The sequence below is a fragment of the Phymastichus coffea genome, unplaced genomic scaffold (assembly GCF_024137745.1).
Source record: "Phymastichus coffea isolate CEN01 unplaced genomic scaffold, Cenicafe_Pcof_1.1 PCOF00024, whole genome shotgun sequence".
Taxonomy (NCBI): Eukaryota; Metazoa; Arthropoda; class Insecta; order Hymenoptera; family Eulophidae; genus Phymastichus; species Phymastichus coffea.
Window position 1 is genome coordinate 1,138,529 of NW_026706835.1, and position 24,019 is coordinate 1,162,547.

Sequence of the window (24,019 nt, forward strand, 5' to 3'; positions counted from 1 at the left end):
AGATTCCGTGGTTGTTTCCTTCTAATCGCTGTTATAACTTTGCTAATTAAGCTAAATGGACCACTAACAAACCAAATGATGTACAAAACAAAAGTTTTAACGCTATTTTTTCTATATCATTGTGTGATTTTTCTCCGCTGAGCTACATGTTTGAAATGTAAGAGGTCAATCATTTTTTAACCGATAGTAGAGCAATTCCAAGTCGATTCCAAACCGGTTTTTGATTTTATATAACAAGTTATCTTTGAAAATTATGAATTTTTGTTTTAAACAACTTTTTACTATAAAAAGTGAAGTTTTTTACTAATTTAAATAGTATCACCGAAAAAATTATACTTTAAGCTATAGGAATGCATGTATTCCAACTTTTTTTGCCACGAAGTGCAATAGCTGTGAGCGCTAAAAGACAGGTGTACGAAACGTGTCTAGCTAGGCGTTAATAGGTTATATAAAAAATAAATGTATCATAAGTTACAGATAAATTATTAAAATTTTAACTTTTCTATTTTACAATTTATGTGAGCTTTTTTGGTCAACTGGATTTTATATAAATTAAATATTTCCCTGATTCATCGTTTCATAATATATGAATTTCATTTCTACATACACACATAATATACATGTATATATATAAATATATTTTACAGGAAGCTGCCAATGTAGGTTTAAATAATGAATTTTTCGCAAGAGCTTGTCAAGAATGGCGGAAGCGTTTGGCTGAAGGTGAATTCACGCCAGAAAATCAACAAAAATTAAAATTAGAAGCAGAAAAGGATAAAAATAAGCTAGACCCTTGGAAATTGAAACATTTTGAACCAATTTGGGGAGAAAAACGAGATGCACAAAAAATAAAATCCGCTTATAATTGTTTTGCTAGAGATCAAAGATTTCAGAAGAATTTATTTCAATCAGGAATGCATTTTTCAGTCAAATCTGATGAAAATATGATAGGAGACGAACACGACGCATTTTCTGTGTCATTAAATAATAAAATAGAACAAAATCTTTTATCCGTACTGGATGATGTTTCGTGTAAAACATCAGCTGTTTCACTGGAGGATGAAAGGGATTTATCGGAATTTAATGTTACAATCGATATTTTAGAAGATGACGACGATGACGATAGAGATGGAGATGAAGACGAAATAGGAGATGACGAAGGCGACGATGAAGATGATGAGGAAGAAGACGACGACGTTGATGATGACGACAGTGATGATAATTACGAAGAAGATGAAGATGATGAATTTTATGACGAAGAAGATGATGTGGAAGATAATAATACGTTTGAAAATCGCGTGACTCTAACATACTTAGATGAGGAAGCACAACATTGTAGAGAAATAGTAGTAGGGCATGATACCGCCGAAGAAATTTATAACCAAAAACTGAACTTACAGAATTCTTTCAGAGACAATAGTGATGGCCAAGAAGATATTTCGATAGACTTGGTTGATGGAAATCGTGTTCCTAAGATTGATTTAAAAAAAAAAGGAATAAATTCCAGCATCACAGCTAATAATGTGAAAGAAATATTCAAATCATCTATGAGAGAAATGAGAGAATTTCAGCATTTAAACAGCTCCATACTCCGAAATAAATCTCAAAGTGAATGTTTTTTGTTAGGGAATCAAAGTAAATGTTCAAGACCAATGGATAAAAGTTTTTCTTATCAGATGAAAATACATACGTATGAGAAATCGCTGCAAAGATTCAAATCAGATCACAAAAATGAAAATGATCATACTACTAGTAAATCATCAAAAAATGAGGTATGTTATTATTATAACAATAATTTATCTTCGAAGAATAGAATTATTGAATGTGTAATCTTGTAACATTTTAAATCATTTCCGATACTTTCAACTTACAACAGTTTGTTTTCTCCAAATCAAACTTGTTTGTTTTATTTTATTCGACCAAAATTATTATATTGATTGAATTATAGCTTTTTGTAACTAAATACACTTACGTAAAAAAATAAGAGATCAACAAAAAATCTAAATTTTTAATAATTTTTTAAACGTTAAAAGTGATTATTTGTTATTATTTATTAAAAGTTATCATTTGTTAAAAGTGATCCTATGAAAAATTAAAAAAAAGGAAATTGAAGCTTGAAATCTCTAGTTTTCAAATCTCAGAGTCAAAAAATGTTGTACTCTGTGTCCTTTGCCTATGCCCTATATCCTAACGAATATCGCCAGGAAAAATTTTTCTTTAATTTTATTTAGTTCTCTTTTTTGGTTCACGGGTATTGAAATATTTTTTTATTTAAACGATGATATGAATTCGATAGCTTCTTTATTAAGATTTAATTTGGGAGGTTGTAGACCTCAATAAAACAATGTGCCTCAGATATATCAAAGTTCCAAAAAAAAGGATTATTTTGATTATGATCATCGATAATTTAGAATCAAATTATCGCACAAAAAATTAAAGGTGTGTTTCAAAAACGCGAATAAGCGTTGTTGCTGAAATTGACTGTACCAGACATGCACTTGCTTTTCTCCTTCTACTGCTAATGTTCTTCCAGAATGCATTTCTAGCTGAAGTCCGCTCTGATCTGAATTATACAAATTTTCGAGTCCAATCCTTGGTATACACGATTTAACGTCATCGATAAATGCTTCAGTTTTAGCCGTAAGTTCTGCACTACTTTCTGACGTTTTTCTTGTTATAAACTTATTGATTTTCCTAGAAACTATACAGTGTGCTTGCTTAAATTTGAGTAACCAATATTTAGAAACTTTGAATCTAATATCATCAAAACCAATTTTTTTTTTAGCTTGTAAGGCCCATCGAATTATATTTTCATCATGGATAATTGAACCACTGTCGAGAGCTGCTTTAAAATTATCTAGGGTATACTAACAAATTTGTCCTACTTTTTCTCTATACGTGCCACCTTTATTAATTCAATGAGCCCAACGACGTAGCTGATTAATAGACGATACTTTTTTGAATCTGTTTTGCACTGTTTTGAGACTTTTGTTTTGTTTTGCTACTTCTCCAAAAATATACAGCTCTTTTTTTGTATTCAAAATCTAGTTCTTCATTATCTGCTGTACATTGATTTGTTGGTGCTATATCCGGATCAGAAAAATGATGTTGCATTTCATCTTCAATTATTTCCGTATAATTAGAATAAAAATAATAAAAAATAAAAGAAATTTTAATAGATGCAACACATGATTTCAACGATGTAGGAATGATTACTGATGACTCATTAGATTTTCAAGAATAGTATAAAGTATGGTCTTTATACTATTCTTGAAAATCTAATGAGTCATGAGTATAAAGTATGGTCTTTATACTATTCTTGAAAATCTAATGAGTCATCAGTAATCATTCCTACATCGTTGAAATCATGTGTTGCATCTATTAAAATTTCTTTTATTTTTTCGGCTAACTCTGTTTTCTGATAATTCCTGATACTATCTGGTATGTTTAACGCTTGAAATTATGCTAATAATAAGTTTAGAACGTTTAACGGAGTAATTTTCATTTTTCAATCTGAAATAAAAACAAACGGTAAAATTTATACAAGCTGTGTTTTTGCATGTAAAGCACGACTGCTACATTTCTACCAGAATAAAACGAGTGCATTTTGTTTAGTGGTTTAGGGTTTAAGGCTCTTTAGTTCACATGTACAGGCTACAAAGATCACATATTTGTAAACAAAGTTTTATGAAAGTTAAAATTTTTTTTCGACATTTTCGTCCACCGCATTGGTTCCGCCATTTTAAATTTTCAAAATCTGATATCAGATTTGTAAAGAGCGATCTCGAAAACCCCTATATACAAACGTTCTTCAAAATATTATGGACTGAAGTATACTTATAGTTATTTTGTGTTAGGGGTGGTTTACCCCCCCCCTTTTAGGTAGTATATATGAAAAAAGCAAAAAACTTAATTTGTTTATTATAGATGTTTACAAATTTTTAAAAATTTTTTTAGTCGTTTAAAACTTTTTTATTATATAAAATTTTTTTTCTATATTTCTGTCCGCCATATTAGTTCCGCCTTTTAGAATTTTAAAAATCTTATAACAGATTTGTAATCAGCGACCTCGAAAACCTCTATATACAAACTTTCTATGAAATATTATGTGTTGAATTACATATTTACAGTTATTTTGTGTTAGAGGTGGTTTACCCCCCTTAGGGGTAATATTTATTAAAACACCGAAAGACGTCAACTAAATTTTGTTATTCTGGATGTTTAAACTTATTTCCATTTTTTTTAGTCTTTTACTTTATTTAAAATTAACGGTTTAAACTTTTTCATTATAAAATTATGCCAAAAAATATATGTTTTCAACCCCTAAAAAATAGGGGATGCTACCCTTACTCTTCAAATCACCATGAAATACTTGCTCCTTTTGTAAGAAATAACTTGCAAATTGTTTCACTGAAAAATATTAATTTTAAGCCGAGATATTAAAAAAAAGCTTTTTGGGGGTTAACTTTTGGGGAGGTTTTTACCCCTTAAAAATGAAAATTAGCCGATAAACAAAAAAGTGTCTCTTATTTTTTATGTTTTACAATATGTATCAAAATCATCAAAATCGATGAGTTCGGGTTGAGTACGTTTCCTTGTAAGACAGGAAATAATAGATTAGAGTAGTGTTGAATCAGCCAGATATGTCATCAGTCAAAGATAGAACTGATACTTCTGAACCTGCTGGTTCGTTAGAATCAAAGGATGAAAACAATCTCAAACTATCATTTGATTCCATTTTCTATCCATTTATAAAAGATGTGACAGGGTTATAGTGATGCTCGCTATCCCTGTGTGCGGCACTTTCCTCGCATGAACGTAGCAACCAAATGTACGCTATATAGCGACTACATTCTTGTGTCATTGCAGGATCTGAAGAGAGGAGCGCGACGATCGGCGAAGTGTCGCCGTGAGTGCGAGGGAGAGCGAGAAGAGCGAGAGAGAGAGAGAAAGAGAGACAGCGCGATTTCAGCTAATTTTTGACGGCGAGAGAAGTTGGAGCGCGGCTGCGCGAGACTTAGAAAATTAAGTGAGAACTAGAGCAGTTAGGCGCGAGCTCTTAAGTAATTAGGGCCGCCTAGAGAGGAACTGTTCTGGACAAGATTCCGGCAGAAGGGGAACTATTGCCATCAGTGCGACAGCCTAGTTTGCCAGGAAGGAAGTGGAAGTTATTTGAAGCTGAGCCAGTTTACGCAGCGACCATTCGCCGACCACGAAGCAAAGGCCGTGCTGCGGTCCTTCCTGCAGCAACCTCAATCATCGCCGCGGCACCGTTTTCTGCGGGTCTACGCTTTCGCCGGCGTTGCCTCTCTACCGGCGGACCGTCGGTACCCGGTGGGTCCAAAGCCAATTTAATCTCTCTTGCGCCAGCTCTCGCTCGATTACGGATTCCAGCGTATTAAGCGTACTTTATCGCGCACGCTGAGTGATCTCGCTCGCGTGATTCCGTTAACTCTGGTCGCGGAAGGCTGAGCGAGCGCGCTCGCCACGGCGAATCGAATCTTGTAGCGTTTATTTGTGAAAGGGCGTCAATAAATGAGATCGCCATATGTAATATATATTAATTAAAGTGTCCGATTATATGAATCATCCTTCCCAACCGGAGCGAACGTCGGCCCGTGAAAGTCAGCGCCGGTTTTCTTTACCGTGATAGAACCCAATAAAAATTAGCAGAGCTCAGCCCAAGGCGGACGGTGGCTGACCCTCTCGCAAAGATTTTATCGAACATTTTTGTATCTGTGCCAATATTTCTTCATTAGGAAACAATCCTTTATATTATTTTACTTATATATTCAATTCGATTATCTTGAAAATGATTGTTGAACAAACTAATATTTATCATACGCAAAATCCTGAACTACTGCATAGTAAAATGGCACCATTAACAAATATAAACATTGAAGTATTACACATACGAGGTGTGTTCATAAAGTAAGGTGACTTTGTATTATTAAGAAAAAATATTTATTTATTTATCAATATTTATGTTGTCCCCTTCAAAGTAATCCCTCTCAGATACAATACACTTATGCCAACGGTTTTTCCAATCCTCAAAGCACTTCTCATAAGCACTTTTCGGTATAGCCTTGAGCTCTTCCAACGATGCAGTCTTTATCTCTTCAATCGTTACAAATCTCCGTCCTTTCATAGGTCTCTTTAGTTTTGGGAACAAGAAAAAGTCACATGGGGCAAAATCCGGTGAATATGGTGGCTGAGGCATGCAAAGATGAGTGAGCAGGGGCATTATCGTGATGCAAAAGCCATGAATTGTTTTTCCACAATTCTGGGCGTTTTCTTTCTTATAACCTTTACGCCTCTCACAACCAAACAAAAAATGCTATACACTTGAAACTTGGTACAGAAGTTCGGGAAGAGTGTACTAACATAACAAAACAAAAAAATCGATAATCGAAAGTACGTTGCCCGTGAAATTTGAAAAGTCACCTTACTTTTTGAACACACCTCGTATTTCTTAGTATATCGATCAATATGGGTCATGTGATCAAAGGTAATTTACAAAACTATTGGAATAAGGATCCACCATTATGTACTTCAATATTTAGGCAGCTAATGAGTCGTAATAGATATAACAAAATTTTGCGTTATTTACATTTTATAATCAGCGTTTGATCACTAAGGTGTGCAGACGTGTCAACGCTGCGCTCAACGCGACAAGCTAAAGTATTAACCGATCAATTGACATTTAAATTCAGAACTTAATTTAATAAACTCGAAAAAAAGAAAACAACGGAAATGGCCACTGAAATAGAGGACAACATACGAGGGTGGTCCGATAAGTACTTAGCCTCACCGCCCGATGGCGCCACTCTCGCAAAAGAAATATTCTATCACGTAGTACAACCTTCTCGATGGTTACTGTCGAGATTTCAGCCGGATCGGAGTTGTAGTTTATTTTTGAGAGCGTGTCAAAGCAAGTGTGTCCGTTAATTTTTAAAAAATGGAAAAAGAGCAGTATCGGTCGGTGATTCGATTTTTGTTTTTGGAAGGGAAATCGCGCAGCGAAATCAAAAAGCGCTTGGATGCTGTGTACGGTGACTCTTCTCCTTCGGTGGGGACCGTCAAAAATTGGTTTAACGAGTTTCAACTTGGTCGCACGTCGATTTTTGAAGAGCCACGTCCAGGTGCTCCGAAAATGGCTACCACGGAGGATAACGTGCCAAAAATTCACGATCTCGTATTGGCAGATCGACGATTGAAGGTGCGCGAGATAGCTAAGATCGTAGGCATCTCAAAAGACTGCGTGGGTCATGTCCTGCATGAAATTTTGGGCATGAGAAAGCTGTCGGCGCGATGGGTGCCGCGTTTGCTCACTCCGGACAACAAGCGTAACCGTGAGACAACTTCAGAGCAATGTCTGACGCTGTTTAAGCGCAATCCGAAGGAGTTTCTGCGTCGTTTCGTGACAGTCGACGAAACATGGATCCACTGGTATACACCAGAGATCAAGGAACAGTCGAAACAGTGGACTTTACCCGGCGAAAGTGCTCCGAAGAAGGCGAAGACTGCCTCATCGGCCGGAAAGGTGATGGCCACCGTTTTCTGGGATTCACAAGGTGTGATCTACATCGACCACCTGGAGAGGGGCAAAACGGTCACAGGGCTGTACTATACCGAAATATTGGGCCGATTCGACGTCGAATTGCAGAAAAAACGGCCCCATTTGGCGAAGAAAAAAGTGCTCTTCCACCATGACAACGCACCGGCTCACACCTCCGTCGTCGCCATGGCCAAATTGGCCGAATTAGGATACGAACTGCTGCCCCATCCACCGTATTCTCCTGATTTAGCTCCGTGCGACTTCTTTTTGTTTCCAAACTTGAAAAAGTCACTCGCCGGGCAGAAATTTGAGTCGAATGAGGAGGTAATCGCTGTCACGGAAGCTTACTTTTCAGACCTCGAGGAAACGTATTTTTCAGACGGGTTAAGGAAGTTGGAGTATCGCTGGGTCAAGTGTATCGAACTAAATACCCTTAACAGTTACCTAAGTAAGAGAAAAAAATGTAAAAGTAGGTTATGATCACAGCTTTCATAAATTTAGTAGTTTCAGTGATGCTCAAAGAACAATACCAGGATCTTTACTGTTCTTTATTTACATTAACGATATACTAAATATTATACCTACAAATACGATACTTTTTTACGGAGATGATACTAATAATATAACAAACGGAAAAAATGAGTAAGAAGTAAAAGCGAAAATGATTGAACATTTACAAATGATAGTTTCGCAACTAGCTTGGCTCTAAAAAATATGTTTTAGAGCCTACTTTTCCAAAATTTTCGTATTTCTTTTGTAGGCTAAGTACTTATCGGACCACCCTCGTAGGTTGGTCTGTGCAAGGCACTGCTGTACAATAAAGAAAAGGCTAAAGTTATCCGCGTGAGCAGAGATACGTGTTGTCGGCCTCAAGTTCACCAGCTAATTGCCGCTCGCGGTGTCCCTTCTCTCACCTCAGTCTTAGTCGCGCACGTCCTGACTTGTCAAAACGCTCTCAGCGTGACGTATACTCGTATGTTAGGGCATATTACTCTCTTTTTCTGGAACGCGACTCTGTTGCTCTCTCTCTCTCTCTCTCTCTCTCTCTCTCTCACCTTTTAGCTGCGTAGGCTGCTGTTATATATATTAAGGTATATAGTATAATATAATAGTATAATTTTTATATTAATATATAGGGGGGGGGGAGAGACATAACGAATGAAACTTAAATTCGTTATAGCGTATTAAATTGACCTTATAAACATCTATTACGTTCGCTTTTCTTGTTGGTCTATATATGGATGAGTTCCGGAGCTAAAAGGTTAAAAGGAATAGAACTAAATAAAATTAAAATTTAGCCAACATCTTCCGAAAAGTATTTGCCAATGATTACTGCGCTGAAAGAAAAAACACGCAATTTTTTACTCACCAGCACAAAGAAGAAAAAGGTTTGAAAGTTATATTAAGAAGTATTCACACGTCAGTTGATACAAATGATTAAAAAACAGCCATAGAAGAACAGGGATATAAAGTATTAAGTATTCATAATATAAGGCATCGCATCATAAAACCACCGTTGCCGCTATTCACAGTTGAAATTGAACATGATTATAAAAGCTAGAAAATGTATAAAGTAAATCCACTATTAAACACGGTAATCAAATTCGAGTCACCGAACGTTAAAAGAGTAATTCCTCAATGTCAATACTACCAAGAGTACGGGTCTACAAAAAACTAGTGTTACAAAAATTCGGTGTGAATACAATATGTTGAATAACATCAAATAAAAGAATGTCCTATTAAATAAAAAATAACAATAAAAAAGACATGACATGTGCAAATTACAAAGGAAATCACACTGCAAACTATAAAGGATGCCCGATTCGTACGCAATTACAGCAAAACTATTACCTAGACTAAGCGAAAAAACGTTAAACCAAAACAGTTATCAAGTTCATCATAATTCAAATTCAAATTTAAATGCCAGTGTCAATAGGGTTAGACCAAATATAACATATATACAGGTAATATAAAAGCAAAACGATCAAAATGAGATGAAAATATCAAAACAAACAGTTGTTCAAGCAAGAGCTAAGTAGACATATTAACGAAGTAAACACAAGATATAAACTCGAATATATGATAAAATAGCTGATGGAAAGGATGGATATATATTGTAACGGGGGTGGTTATCTAAAAAAATGAGAAATTTATTTAAGAACAAACTCCCATGATGCAGAGCAAACCGCCGCTCAGTTAAACACGTATGATTGTACTTGTATTCGCCTTTACGTCAGATGATCTTGCTTAATTATCTTCTATTGAACTGAGTTAAACTCACCTTAAGTCACGTGCCTTGTGACACTCGATGAATTTTAAGTGTGAGCGACTTTACGCCTAATCCCCTTAATCCCTTAGACGTAATCGGATTAAAACCTAAGCCTTTTACGATTACTTAAACTAATGGGAAAATTAAATGACGTAATCAACGAATAAATTCAACTGACTTTAATTAATAAAAAATCATTACAGTCTTTGTTGGGCCGAAAGACTAACGCACGCGAATAGGATTTTACAATGAATAATGTTTGGAGAGAGAGAGAGAGAGGGAAAATTCGAATTTTACCGCTCTAACGCTCGGCGCGAATACAAAAAGAATATCGCTATTATGATTAACAAAATACTAAATGTATTTTGTCACGCGATAATGAAGGGAGGTGCACCTAACCTGCGGTGCAATTATGGTGATCAGCCGTAATTGTTGATGATGATGAATCAACTGCCGCTGCCCTCCTAATTATCAGCTGCGCTGCCTCGATCTGTCTCAATATAACTTTGATGCTTCTTCTGTACTGCTGCTATTAACTGTCACGGAAATGCTGTTGCACTCACGCACGTAATTGTCCCAAGTAAAACTTTATATTGGCGAAACAAAGTGCAAAACACAAATCGGCGGTAAACTCGCGTGAACAGATGAGGCGTAACTGCTTATTCAAATGATCGCGCGCCCCCTCTCTCTCTTAATTGTTCGAACTAACGCGCGAGAAGCAGAATCGCGAACGGATCAATTAATTGAATCGACTACCGTTGCAATATGTTAAATCTTTTAATAGTACTTTTTTATAGTAGGATGTGATTTCAATGCGAAACATCAGTGGTGGCGATCAAGATTATCAACTTCAACGTATAGAGGCAGAGTACTATATGAAATACTACAAAAAAATAACTACTTTTTGATATCCACTCGAGAACCAACATACTAGCCTACAGATATAAATAAACTTCCAGATTTGATTCACTTTTAATGTGTCATCATGCTTAAATTTATCATCAGATCATTCGCCGGTATTAATTACTATACACCACCAAGCATTTAATAAAATAAACAATAACATAAAACTTAACTCGAAAAAATATGCTCTTTACATAGAAGAACGCATAACGTGCAACATTTCTCTTAAAATAGCTAATAATGTATAAAGCAGCATCAACTCACTAAACTTAATTCTAACTGAAACTATTAATAAATGCTCTATTACAATGAATAAAAATAAAACTCAGCAAATCACGTCTACTAAAATAACCTAAATAATCAAAAAAAAGAGATTATTGAGAAAAAATGTCACATAACTAGATCGAGTTAAGATAAAACTACCTAAATAAAGCAACCAAAGATCGAAAGAAAATGTTTTACGGAGGAAAAAACACACTAACGTAGAATTATCTCAGATCACTAAATTAACTTAATTATTTCAATCATACTGTAAAGCAAAGACATTAAACTTATTAAAGTATACTACTGTTTATTGTGTAAATTACTGTGTATTGTGCTAACTAATGGGTTTCTAAGAAAACCTACTACTAGAGAAAAATAGCAGAACTGACCCTTGGCCACTATGTAGGCATGGATGTAAGTTTAAATTTGTATAAAATCGTGATTTTGCTGTATTTTCTGTATTTTGACGGTTTTTTATTCTAAATTGAAAACATACTCGAACACTTGAGAAAAAGAATGCGTACTCTAAACTGTCGCTAAGCACGCCCTGCAACAGAGGAAAATAGTAAGCTACGCCTACGCAATCTCTATCGATATGAGCAAATCTAGATTGATGTCAAATAACGTGAAATTTTTAACCGTTTACTGAAAGTTCTAAATAATAAGTAAAGTCACTAATTCAATTTAGGTAATGTCTGGGAGAGTAATAGTTTGCGAAAAAAATAAGACATGTACTTTTTGAAGTAAACGTTCCACGTTTCCGTAAAATTTATTTAAGTTTAGGTATACTTCTCATAAAATTAACCTCATAAAATAAGACAATACCGTCTAGCTCCGCTCAAACTATCATTAGCGGCGGCCGCTCACGCGCACACGCCCGCGATACCTCGCAGGAAATCCTACGCGCATCGGTGCGGATTTCAAAATATGTGGCTGTGCGCGACCCAGCCAAACTCCACTTGTTAAACAAACTCTCGCACACCTGGAGCGTATCCTTCAACTTAAAACGTCGGCTAGGGTGCGGTAAACTCATCACTCAAGAAATGGCGGAAAAACAAAGAAAATTGTACACGCGCATGACGGCCCTCTCTCTCTCTCTCTCTCTCTCTCTCTCTTCAATTTTCTCTAACTACTTGATATGCTGTACTCCGTCGCTGCCCCAGCATTGCACCTTCGAACAAGAAAAAGGCTTGCATAAGTGCATAAGTATGTGCTCACAACACACACACTCGCAGTCTGGCGCGGCGTACGTACCTCGACGAGAGCCCGACGGGAGAAAAAACGGCCATATCGCGATTCACAAGTTAATAATAGAATTACAACTAATAGGGGTGAAAAGATAACTAATTCCAGCAGAGTATAAATTCTAACTGAAATCATACTCTACAATAAAAAAGCAATATTGTTCATAACTTAGTAGACAGAGCAGTACTTCTGTCTCATACAAATTTCTATACAGAAAATGTCAAGATAGTGATAAATATTATAATTGATAATAATTATCCTTGTGACTTTATCGATTCAGTGATTTCAGAACGTTTTGGAAAACTGTAATTTGGCACTTCGATTCACACAATACCTCAAATAATAGTTGTATCCCTAAATTTACAATTTTATTACGGTGCCATAAACAATTCTTCAAATATTATAAATTTGCCTTCAAAAAGTAATACATACATGTTGTTCCACACATGAGTTGTAAATTAAATAATATTGTTAAACTTAGTAAGGATAAAAATGAAAAATGGTCAGAGACTGACGTTGCTTATAAGTTTCAATGTAACGAATGTCCGACTGTTTATATAGGATAGACAAAAAGGAAACTCAAAGAAAGAATTAAGGAACATGAAAATACTCCGATAGACTTACTTCCAATACCAAAACATCTTGAAGAAAATCCGACACGTTGGTTTGATTTTAACAATTGTCAAATTTTAGACAAAAAATTAGTAAGAATAAAAGTTTAATTTCCGAAATGATATTCATCGATACATACAGTAATACTTTTAACAGACAAGAATATTCAATATCTTAGTAAACAATACAATAGTATTTTTAAACTTCTTAAATAGAATAATTGTTATTGGATATCCAATATCATATTATTTCATAAGCTATTGTACCATGTAATATTTTCATATCCTTGTTTTATTAAAAATTAGCTTGCTAATAATTCCATATATTAATAGGATTAATTTTGTTTTATACCCATTTGTTTTTCATTATTTCACAGTTTGACTTGTAACGTGTAATTTCTCTCTTGCAATTTGTATTGCGTTTTCTATTATATGTACGAGATGTGATCAAAAAGTAAGGTGAATTTTGAAATTTAGCGGGCTACGTCCGTTCGATCTTCGACTTTTTTATTTGGTTATGTCGGTACACTCGTCTAGAACATACGTTCCAAATTTTAGCTTTGTAGTATGTTTGGTTTGTTTGTGAGAGGCATCAAGGTTAGAAGTGTTTTGCGTGCTCCACGATTTGCTGCTGTCTAAAAACATGGATCAAAGAGTTTGCATTAAATTTTGTGTGAAAAATGGAATCAAATGTTCCAAAACACTTGAAATGCTGAAAGTGGCATACGGTGAGTCTACTTTAAGCCAAAAAAATGTTTACAAGTGGTATAAACTCTTCCAAGAAGGCCGAGAAGACACCGACGATGAACCTCGTTCTGGACGCCCCAGCACATCAACAACTGATGAGAATGTTGAAGAAGTGAAGAAAATAGTGTTGGGAAATCGTCGAATTACCATTAGAGAAATTGCTGATGATATTGGCATCTCATTTGGTTCGTGTCAATCAATTTTGACGAGTGTTTTAGACATGTGACGTGTGTCAGCGAAGTTTGTTCCGAAATTGCTTAATTTCGACCAAAAGAAACGTCGCATGAGCATCGCTTGAGAGCTACTGAATGACGTCAACGATGATCCAGATTTATTCAACAGGGTTATAACAGGTGACGAAACATGGGTATACGGTTATGACGTCGAGACTAAGACTCAATCGTCCCAGTGGAGACATTCTGGATCACCAAGACCAAAAAAAGCACGCCAAGTTCGATCAAATGTAAAGGTTTTGCTTACAGTTTTCTTTGACTGCAGGGGCGTGGTGCATCATGAGTTCTTGCCACAGGGTAGAACAGTAAATAAGGAATATTACCTGCAAGTTATGCGCAATTTGCGCGAAGCAATCCGCCAGAAACGTCCGAATTTGTGGAAAAATAAAAATTGGCTTTTGCACCATGATAACGCCTCTGCTCACACATCGTTGCTTGTGCGCGAATTTTTGGCTAAAACCAACACAGTAACGATGCCACAGGCACCGTATTCCCCAGATCTGGCCCCCTGTGACTTCTTCTTGTTCCTAAAACTGAAGAGGCCCATGAAAGGACGGCGTTTTGCCACGATTGAGGAGATAAAGACGGCATCGAAGGATGAACTAAACAAGATCACAAAAAATGATTTTTTGAAATGCTTTGAGGATTGGAAAAAGCGTTGGCACAAGTGCATTATATCCGAGGGGAATTACTTTGAAGGAGATAAAATAAAAATTGATGAATAAATAAATATTTTTTGAGAAAAATAAAAATTCACCTTACTTTTTGATCACACCTCGTATTATATTATAAATATTATCTTAACTATATTGTTGATTTTATTTAACAAATTTTACAATAAATTTTTTGTTGACTCATAGCAATCGATAACGTGATCTTAAAAAACTCTTCAGTTGCGTTGGTATGTATTGTTTTTATTGTTGTTCGATTTGATACCATTATATTGTAAAATTATGATCATGTTTGTATAACGGATTAATTTATTTTGAATATAGGATCTGATAAGGCTGGAAGACAAACCAGCGAAACATGGTCAATAAAAAATTGAGTGGAATTCATTTTTATTTATAGTATCTGAGTGTCAGTCTCTTATTTCTTTGCTATAAAATTTCACAAAATGTAATATGACTGAGAGTAATATTTTGGTTAATTAACCAAACTTCAGTAAGTCTGCGAAAAACAGTACTCCTACTCATATCAGCTAAATATTCGTAACCCAGTTCCCGTGCTATAATTTTGGCATTTTTTACGTTCAAAATTGCTTTCCGTTTAAGTAACTCCTCAATTTATGTAGTTATTTTGCACAGTTTTATTGATACTAATCTTCCTGTGTTTGCTTCCTTCCAAATTTTTATTTCGAAATGAAAAAATTTTACGTTAACTCTTTCTTTCTTCCTGTAACTTTATGACTTCTTTACAGACACCAAGAAGCGTCCGTTTTATCATATTAAAGACACAGTTCTAACTATTAGACTGAAATACCTACTTTTAATTAGAGCATGATAAAAAGTAAAATGATTTTGGTTTTCCGAAAATAAATTTTGAAAGCAAGTACTTATTTTAAACACAAATCCGAACACTTTTTCTCTCTAAAATTATTCTCTAATAGATTCTATATTTCTACAGTAGATTCCAGATTTTTGACATAATTAAACTTAAAAAAATGTGATTTTTCAACAAAAATCAACATAACTTTTTATCCGCTCAATAAAAATAGATCTGATTGCATTCCTTTTAAAGAAGACACCAATATGTATCGTTTTTATTCAAGTATTTTAAGATTGGTTTAGTAATTTGAAAGATAGAAGGTGTTTTTTGTGGTGTGAAGGGAGAGTTGCTGTAACAATTTTAATCGGCCTGCGACTCTATTTATTATATTTATTTAAACGCGAAATGGGAGATGGAAACGCTGAACTACCAAACAATTTATCGGGCGTACAGGTGATGTTCTCGCACAAGAAAGCTTGGAATGGGAAGGAAAGAATGCAACATGAAAATCAAGCTGATGATTCAATTAAATAAAATAACATTTATTGCTGAGCAATTTACATCAACAAAAATAAAATAAAAAAAAACATGACATACAAAATAACGAAAAACAAAAATTATAACCCAGGAATAATACGGTTGTTCGCGCAAAGGTAAACCTCTACCCGACCAATAGATCGCTCAATAGATCGCTCAATCATGGTTCCTGATGACAGGGAAGAGAAAGAGAGAGAACTCACACTGGTGACACTTTTTCTGTTCCTGCTATCGCTGATGCTGTCCTTGGTGATACTGTTACCATTGTAACTGGCACTAAAACTCTAGGGCACCGGTGTAGCTGAAGAGGCGATGACGGATCCGCTGCGAAGATCAGGACATCTCAGATCATCAAACTAAACGGCAAAAGGCTATGCTCAAAAATGTTGCAGCGGTTCACGGTGCTGAGGGCGTTTTTGTTTCGCTACTGCCACATCGGCGTCGTACTCAGGAGAGAGTGATAACCTGCTCGACGTTCACACCCACCTCGTGCTAGCGCCATCATGGTAGCCTATAAGTACGCGCGCGACGCGGCTGTCAGGTGCGGTCGCTGTTTCCCCCATTGAGCCCAGAATTTCTCTCTCTCTCTCTCTCTCTCTCTCTCTCTCTCTCTCTCTCTCTCTCTCTCTCTCTCTCTCTCTGGTAGATATCACAGCATCTTTTCAACAACTCTTCAACAAATACAGTTTATCTAACCATTTGGCATTACACTTTCGAGCAAACTGTTCCAGGTAGTGCATCTTCCACGGGGCTAACAAGTATACGCTGTTTCATGCATAATTATTTGCATTACTTGTGCAACCAGCATCACTTAACCTCTTTCACCTGAAGCAAAATCAACACCACATACGTCATTCTATTAACTAAACCAATTGCCTTACTACATCTGCACCAGGACATCTCATCATCAATCTGGCCGTCTTAGCTCCACCAACGACGAACATCATTGCTAGAGCAACTACTACTGTGGGCAAAAAGTAAGGTGAATTTGTTTATAAAATGAAAAATCTTTATTTATTCTTCTACATCAATGTCATCCCCTTCGAAGTAATCCCCTCCCGATAAAATACACTTATGCCAACGTTTTTTCCAATCCTCGAAACATGCCAAATAGTCCCTTTCCGGTATAGCCATCAGCGCCTTCTTCGATTCAGCTCTTATCTCCTCAATCGACTCGAAACGCGTTCCCCGGAGTGGTCTCTTGAGTTTTGGGAATAGCCAGAAGTCACACGGAGCCAAATCAGGCGAATACGGTGGTTGCGGAACGATATGCGTCGAATTTTTGGCGAATTTTTTGCAAGAAATTGAGCGTTTTCGGTACCAAACGAGATTTGACTTTTCGTAGGCCCAAATCGTCTTTCAAAATTGTTTTCACAGATCCTTCTGATATTCCGATCATATCAGTAAGGTCTCTAACAGTCAACCGACGATTTTCGAGCACTAATTCCTTCACTTTATTGACGTGTTGGTCATCTGTTGACGTCGATGGTCGTCCGGAGCGCTCCAAGTCATCAACACGTTCTCGACCCTCTTTGAAGTCTTTGTACCACTTATAAACATTTTTCTGCGACATGGTAGAATCACCAATGGCCTTCCGCAACATCCTCAACGTTTCCGCAGCCGAAATTTCATTCCGCAAACAAAATTTGATGGCACTTCTTTGCTCAATTAAATCAGACATTGTAAAAATCGAAACATGCACTCTTGGTCGTTTGGTAAACACAAGCGTAAATATATTACTGATGATGACATTGACATGAAATTTGTCCCAGATGTCATTCGCAGTCCTACCAACTCAAGAAAAAAAGAACTAGCCCGAAATGTTAAGCCCGCGAAGTTTAAATTGAAAATTCACCTTACTTTTTGCCCACAGTAGTATTTTTTTCTTGTCGGTTAAGTGAGGAATATTTTGCCTTGTCTACATCTTGTCACCACTCTGTGTTGTTCATTTTCTCTATTATATGTTATTACTGTTGCGAATCTGTAATCGATCATCTTTAATTTTAAGACTAAATCTTACTTCGATTCATTTAGCGTACTTCACATTTTCATCTTCATTATCATTTTCATAATTACTCATTTTAATCTTAAGTTGTTAACCTACGTTTAAGTCGGGTTACGTCATCTCGTGAATTTTCGGCGCTAAATTTTCCCTTAATTCCTATTTCGCGTTCCTCATTATTGCGAGCACCACTTTCGCGCGCATTTTGATCTTCCCGCCTCACCCTCTACTATATAATAATTCGCTTTTCCTCGGCAGAGGTCACTTTACCGATTTTATTATAGCTGGTAAGTTGCACGCGCCACTGCGTCATTTGAATTTGCGCGCGTTTCTGGGCCACTTGAATTTGCGCGCGAACTTTCAAATTATCATAGGCATTTCTATACTTTTCTAAACTTATCTTGCTTATTTATGTCAAGTCGCGTGTGTACCAAGTGCTGATTAATCGTGCGACGACCTGATCAACTCCTCCGCTGCAATTCCTGTAATTCTCTTTACCATAACCTCTGTATTTCACCTGATTCAAGACCAGCCATGACGATATACCTCTAGCCAATACTGCCTTGGATATATTCGCTACGCCCACAGGACACTCCCCCTCTATCATCGCACTTGCCAGGAAACGTCTTGCCTCATCAACTCAGCCATCACTTCTGCCGATCACCAAGGTTCATAGATCTGAGCTGCCTTCGATTACAAGTCGGAACACCAATTACTCGGCAAAGTCTGAGGCACCTGAGTGGTTCCGCAGGGAGTCACAGCTTAACGCGAAGCGGCATGCGAAGGAAGCGCAACTCAACTCTGAGCGCTTTGAGAAGCTTTACGGACTCTGGACCAAAACGTAGGAGGAATTTTGCGATCGTGACGTTCACTTTGCAGTAGTTGATGAGACTGAAATATTTGTCCATAAGTTGCCTGCTGAATTTCAAGATTCCCTCTTCCAGGCCGCTCTTTCTGTTCTCATTGCGCTGGGTTTTGGTGGAGAGCACAACATGCCTGCAATTATTGCGACGAGGGAGTGGAATACTTCAGCCACTGCTCGCTCTGCTTCGCCCACAAATCAGCCGCAATCATCCTCTTACTTAAGCCAAGGTGCTCGACGGAAATCGTTCACCTTCCTGCTGGATTCACTATCCTCTCGAGACAGAATCATCAAGTATTCGTCCAGGCTCAAGGGGCATACTGCGCAGACGATCTTTCGTCGGCTCACGAGTCCTACTGCGACCAATCTACCCTAAGCCTGTTTTTGAGCTTTTATCCAAGGCCAGAAGAGTGTGTGAGGATCTCGGATATGCGTGGCCTGTGGTGCAAAACTTGTGGGTCTTCTGCCGCGCCACGCCGCAGTCGGAGCTCATTCCCATCGTCTCTGAAGCTGATCTGCGTGGTCTGCCGAGGCTGGCACCTCGCCAACCTGTCGCACGCTCGGCGGGAGCTGGTGATCCCCTTCACCCTACTGCCGCACCATTCGCACCTCTTGGCGGTGCCCACCACGATCTTCGATCTCCTCGCTCTGATCTTCATTCCCGACCACTTGCAAATCCACCGAGCCTCGCTTTAGCTGCATCTGCCTCCTCCTCCCAATTGCCAACCCTTAACTCAGCTCAAACCTTATGACATTCAACGGTCCCTGTAAATAATCTTGCTACCACCTCTATCCCCTCTCCATCTTCCCTCACCGTTGCGCACATCAACATAAACGGCCTGAACGTGCCGTGGCACTTCTTTCTCCTTGAAGCACAGGGACATACAAGTGCATATGACATTATTGTCATTTCTGAAACTAAACTCTATAACATCATCTCTGATGACCATCTCGCTTTAGCCGATTATAATTTTTTCTGACTGGATCGCGAGGGCAAGGAGGGTAGTGGAGTTGGCTTCTAGTCTCACAGTAAAATTACTTGCTACCTCCAATCCTACATATAACAACTCACCAGAATTCATGATAGCCGAAATCCACAATAAAAGCCACTTAAAACTATTATTCGCAGTTGTTTACCGCCGTCCATCCGCTAAAATCCCATCATTCTTCTTTAACACTATCTCATGCTTTCTTCCTCTCTTTAATAACGTTATAATCACTGGCGATTTCAACTCTGATTTTACCTCAGATCTTCCTCACGTCCTGGCATTGCGTGACTTGATTGATACACACGCACTTAGGGTTGTTTCCACTGAGCCTACACACCATCCTGAAGAGGTGTCGCCACACATACAACGCTAGATCTATTCATAACAAATCACTCAACTCGTATTCTTAGTTTCACCAAATCTCTTTTGCCATTTGTACCGTATCACGACCTAAACGAGCTTTCCATACTCTTTTTCTCGCCTCAAGAACAACCAAACACCTTTACCTCCCGCTCTCTCTATCGTGTTAATAAAGCGATCCTGAATACCCTCATCACCAGCAAGCTCTCAGTTTCCCCAGGCTACCGGGGTGATTTACTTCGTCGAGACACTCCCTCAGTTGAGCAACTCGAGCAAACTTTCACCCTGGCGGTTTGTGGTACTTTTGACGAGCTTGCTCCTTCTCGTCTGGTCACCATCTCCGCGGAAAAAAAGCCCTGGTTAACTGATAAGCTACGTGCCCAAATGCAGATCCGTGACGCAGCCTACAAACGCTTTCAAGCCCCAACTCATCGTTGGCCCTTCAACAATATCGTTCCCTAAGAACTACTATTTCAAACGAGCTTGATACAGAGAATAATAATCCGCAATAACATTGAGCATGCCAATAGCTCAAAATCCAAGTGGAGGACTCTCCATGATATCGGCTTTTGCCCTCACCACTGCTCTTTTTCTCAGCTGACGAACTCAACAAATACTTTGCCACAGTTGTCAACAGATCTCCAGCTCTGATCCTTACTACGTGTGACAATATCTGTAGTTCTTCCCTGCAATTTTGTTTTTTTCAAAAATTATACAATCTGATGTTGAGAGCGGGATTAAGGCGTTGCGTTCTAGAGGCAAAGGTTGTGATGGACTCATAGGAGGGATGCTTCTCCTTGGACTTGACACCGTAGTCTGCAACCTTACCGAAATATTTAACAAGTCTATTGAAACATCCACTTTCCCTGCCATGTGGAAACGCACTCTTATTCGTCCTCTTTCCAAGGTCAGATCACCTCAGTACCCTTCTGATACTAGGCCCATTGCGTAGTTGTCTGAACCCTCAAAAATCTTTGAACGAATATTGCACCGACAATTCTCTGATCATTTAGAAGCTAATGATCTTCTAGACCCTAAACAGGCTGGTTTCCGTAAGGAACACTCCACTGAGACCGCCTTGGTAAGTATCTTTGATGACATGAGGTTTGCCATTGATAGGAGACAAATTACCATCCTTGTCCTCTTTGATTTTTCAAAGGCCTTCGATGGAATTCCTCATGACTTGCTTATTGCTAAGATCAGAGCTTGTCACGTTGGTGACTCCGTCCTACGATGGTTCTTTAGCTACCTAGTAGACAGGATACAGGCTGTCATTGACCTTGAGGACTCCGATTCTCAGTCGGTACGTGCTCAGACGGGTGTCCCGCAAGGATGCGTCCTTGGTCCGCTATTGTTCGCCATCTTCATTAATGACCTCCCACGAGTGCTTTTTTTCTGCAAGCACCTAATTCATGCCGATGATACCCAGATTTATCATCACTGCGTCCTTTCCCAGATTGTTGAGGGGCTTGCGAAGGTCCAATTCGATGCTCAGGCGGTAGCGGACTGGGCGCGAGCAAACGGTTTCCAACTCAATGTCGCCAAAACAAAGGTCATGATCGTTGGTAGCGAACTTCATGTCCTCTCTATTGACCTAAACTCATTGTCCAGGCTCAAGGTTGATGATGTTACTATCACCTCAACTCTTCAATGGAATCCTCACATCTCCAACATTGTTAAGAGAGTTTACGTTGGCCTAAATTCCCTGAAATTCTATAGAAGGTCACTCACCATTGAGACAAGGAAATACCTGGTACAAACATTGTTCTTTCCCCATTTTACTTATGCCTCCATTGCCTTCATGAAAATTGATAAATCTAGAACTCTGGCCCTTCAAACAGCGTTTAATGCTTATGTCCGATTCATTCCCACGCATTCATTCCCAAGCATTGACCCATAACACCAGCATCCCCCATAACACCTTTCATAGATTGCGCCTGGGCTGGCTATCTCTTGAGAGTCAGCGCAACATCTTACTCACCCTTCGCACATACAAAACTGTATGCTGTTAATACCCGAGCTACCTTACAACATATCAAAACCCCAAATCCTCCCAATCTTAAGCACTCCTCCCGTAATCCCCCCCATGGCCTTCTCCTATCCCGCTCCAAGAACTGAGGCTTGGAGATTCTCGGCGGCGGCTTATGGCATGTATCTCCTTAACCAGCTGGCCATCACCGAATTTGATATTACTCGCTATTCTGAGCTCAAGCGCTGGTTGTATGGCTACTTTATGGTGATCGAATAGCTTTTTTTTGCTACAGGGTGGACGCCGAACACCTCACAAATCTTCCCTTGCTCCTGGAACTCCCTTCTATCCCTCTTCCTTTCAACGTCTCCGCCTTCACTTCATTATCAGAGTACCTCGTATCACCTGGTCGTTACCTAGTCTGCAATTTTCCCCCATTCAACTCCTCGATGTAACACCCACCCTTACTTCCACTTTTAATCCATAGTTTACTTTCACTGTCACTTTTTCATTTCTCTAGGCTTCATGAATTCATTCTTAAATTGAATTTACTTGATCACCACATTTATTAACTTCTTCGCTGGCTCCAGTTACCCTCTTTAGCCGGTGATGTTACTTAGCTTGTTCTGGCCTCTTGAGTATAATGTATTGTATTGTGTTTGCCTGTTCACAACTAGTTTATTAAACTCATCCTATTTCATCTTGTACGCCTCGACTTGTGATCTCACCTATCTCGTCTCCTAACCTGTTCTAAATCAATTTATCTCTATCCTCTCCACCTCATGCGAATATTGTATTATTTTTATTTCTATGTATGCGTCATAATCTCACACTCGTACTATTTACTTATTATGCTTAACTTATATTCATCTTAAATCAATATTTAGTTGTATAATCTTATCGCCTTTTACTGCGCTCTAACTTATTGTCTCTGCTTTGTATTCTGCTCATAGCCTACGTGGTTAGACCCCACGGCTCAATAAAGCTTATCTATCTATCTATCTATCTATCTATCTATCTATCTCTTTCTGTCTCATCTTTCTCGTACGGTTACACCTTCACGATGCCAAAATATGCGCCGTTTCTCACTTCCGGCTTTACCTCTCACCATTTCGAACAAACGAACTGAATATGAGTAGCGAGTTTACCTACACACTGTGTGTCCGGTTTGACCACAGCTCGCACGCAGATACGAAAAGTTAATGGACGAAAAAGTAATCACCAGCAAAACGGCTTTCCCCATTACAACGGATCAAAGAGAACAAAGAAAAGGCTTAATTTTTTACTGTGAAAATCGCTTGTATAAATAGTTTGTTTAAATAAAAATATCACAGCAGTTGTTGCTGTACATAAAATATAAATACATTACGCAACAAAATTATCGCAGTAAAATTTTTCATCGATAAATAGCAATTTTCGAAATGCTTGTAACTCCATCAATTATCATCGTATTAGGTTGACTAAATGAAATTATCTGTACTTTCAAAGAAAGATTATGATAAATACGGGCGAGTTAATGTCATATTTCTATATTTCAATCAGGCCTAGTAACTATTCTTTCTTAAAACAAACTTGATAACTTGGACGTTTACCTGGATCATTCTAATTTTTTCATTTACACATACTTAATTGTAGAGAGCACTCTTTACCGAATAATTAAAAATAATCAGCTTTCTATAATTTTTTTTTTGACAAAATTGTGCCATTTGTAAGATAATCCTGTATTTTTCGTAAATGTCGTCAACATTAGCATTACCCCATGCGTAGCGTGAGGAGGTTGTTGGTTAGATTTACGCATCACTTTTGCCCTGAAAAGGGCTAATTGTATCAACTATTTTTTAAATCAAGGACCTTGCGACTCGCCACGTCCGCAGTATTTTCTGACTTCATACCCTATGTGCCTTAGGCATTTAATACGGTCTATTGCTACCTCGGCGACGGAGAACCTGTCTTAAACTTTCTCGCATATTAATGCATACTCC

The 24,019-nt window shown here is 37.9% G+C and overlaps 1 protein-coding gene across 3 annotated transcripts in view; it reads left to right on the plus strand.

Annotated features, from left to right (window-relative positions):
* LOC131675495 (kinesin-related protein 4) overlaps positions 1 to 24,019 on the plus strand; it is a 596,376-nt gene that overhangs the window by 123,303 nt on the left and 449,054 nt on the right. For all 3 annotated transcript variants that reach the window (XM_058954494.1, XM_058954493.1, XM_058954495.1), the window contains one exon: positions 648 to 1,772. In XM_058954494.1, the coding sequence (XP_058810477.1) occupies positions 648 to 1,772 (1,125 nt within the window). The remainder of the gene's footprint in view (positions 1 to 647; positions 1,773 to 24,019) is intronic.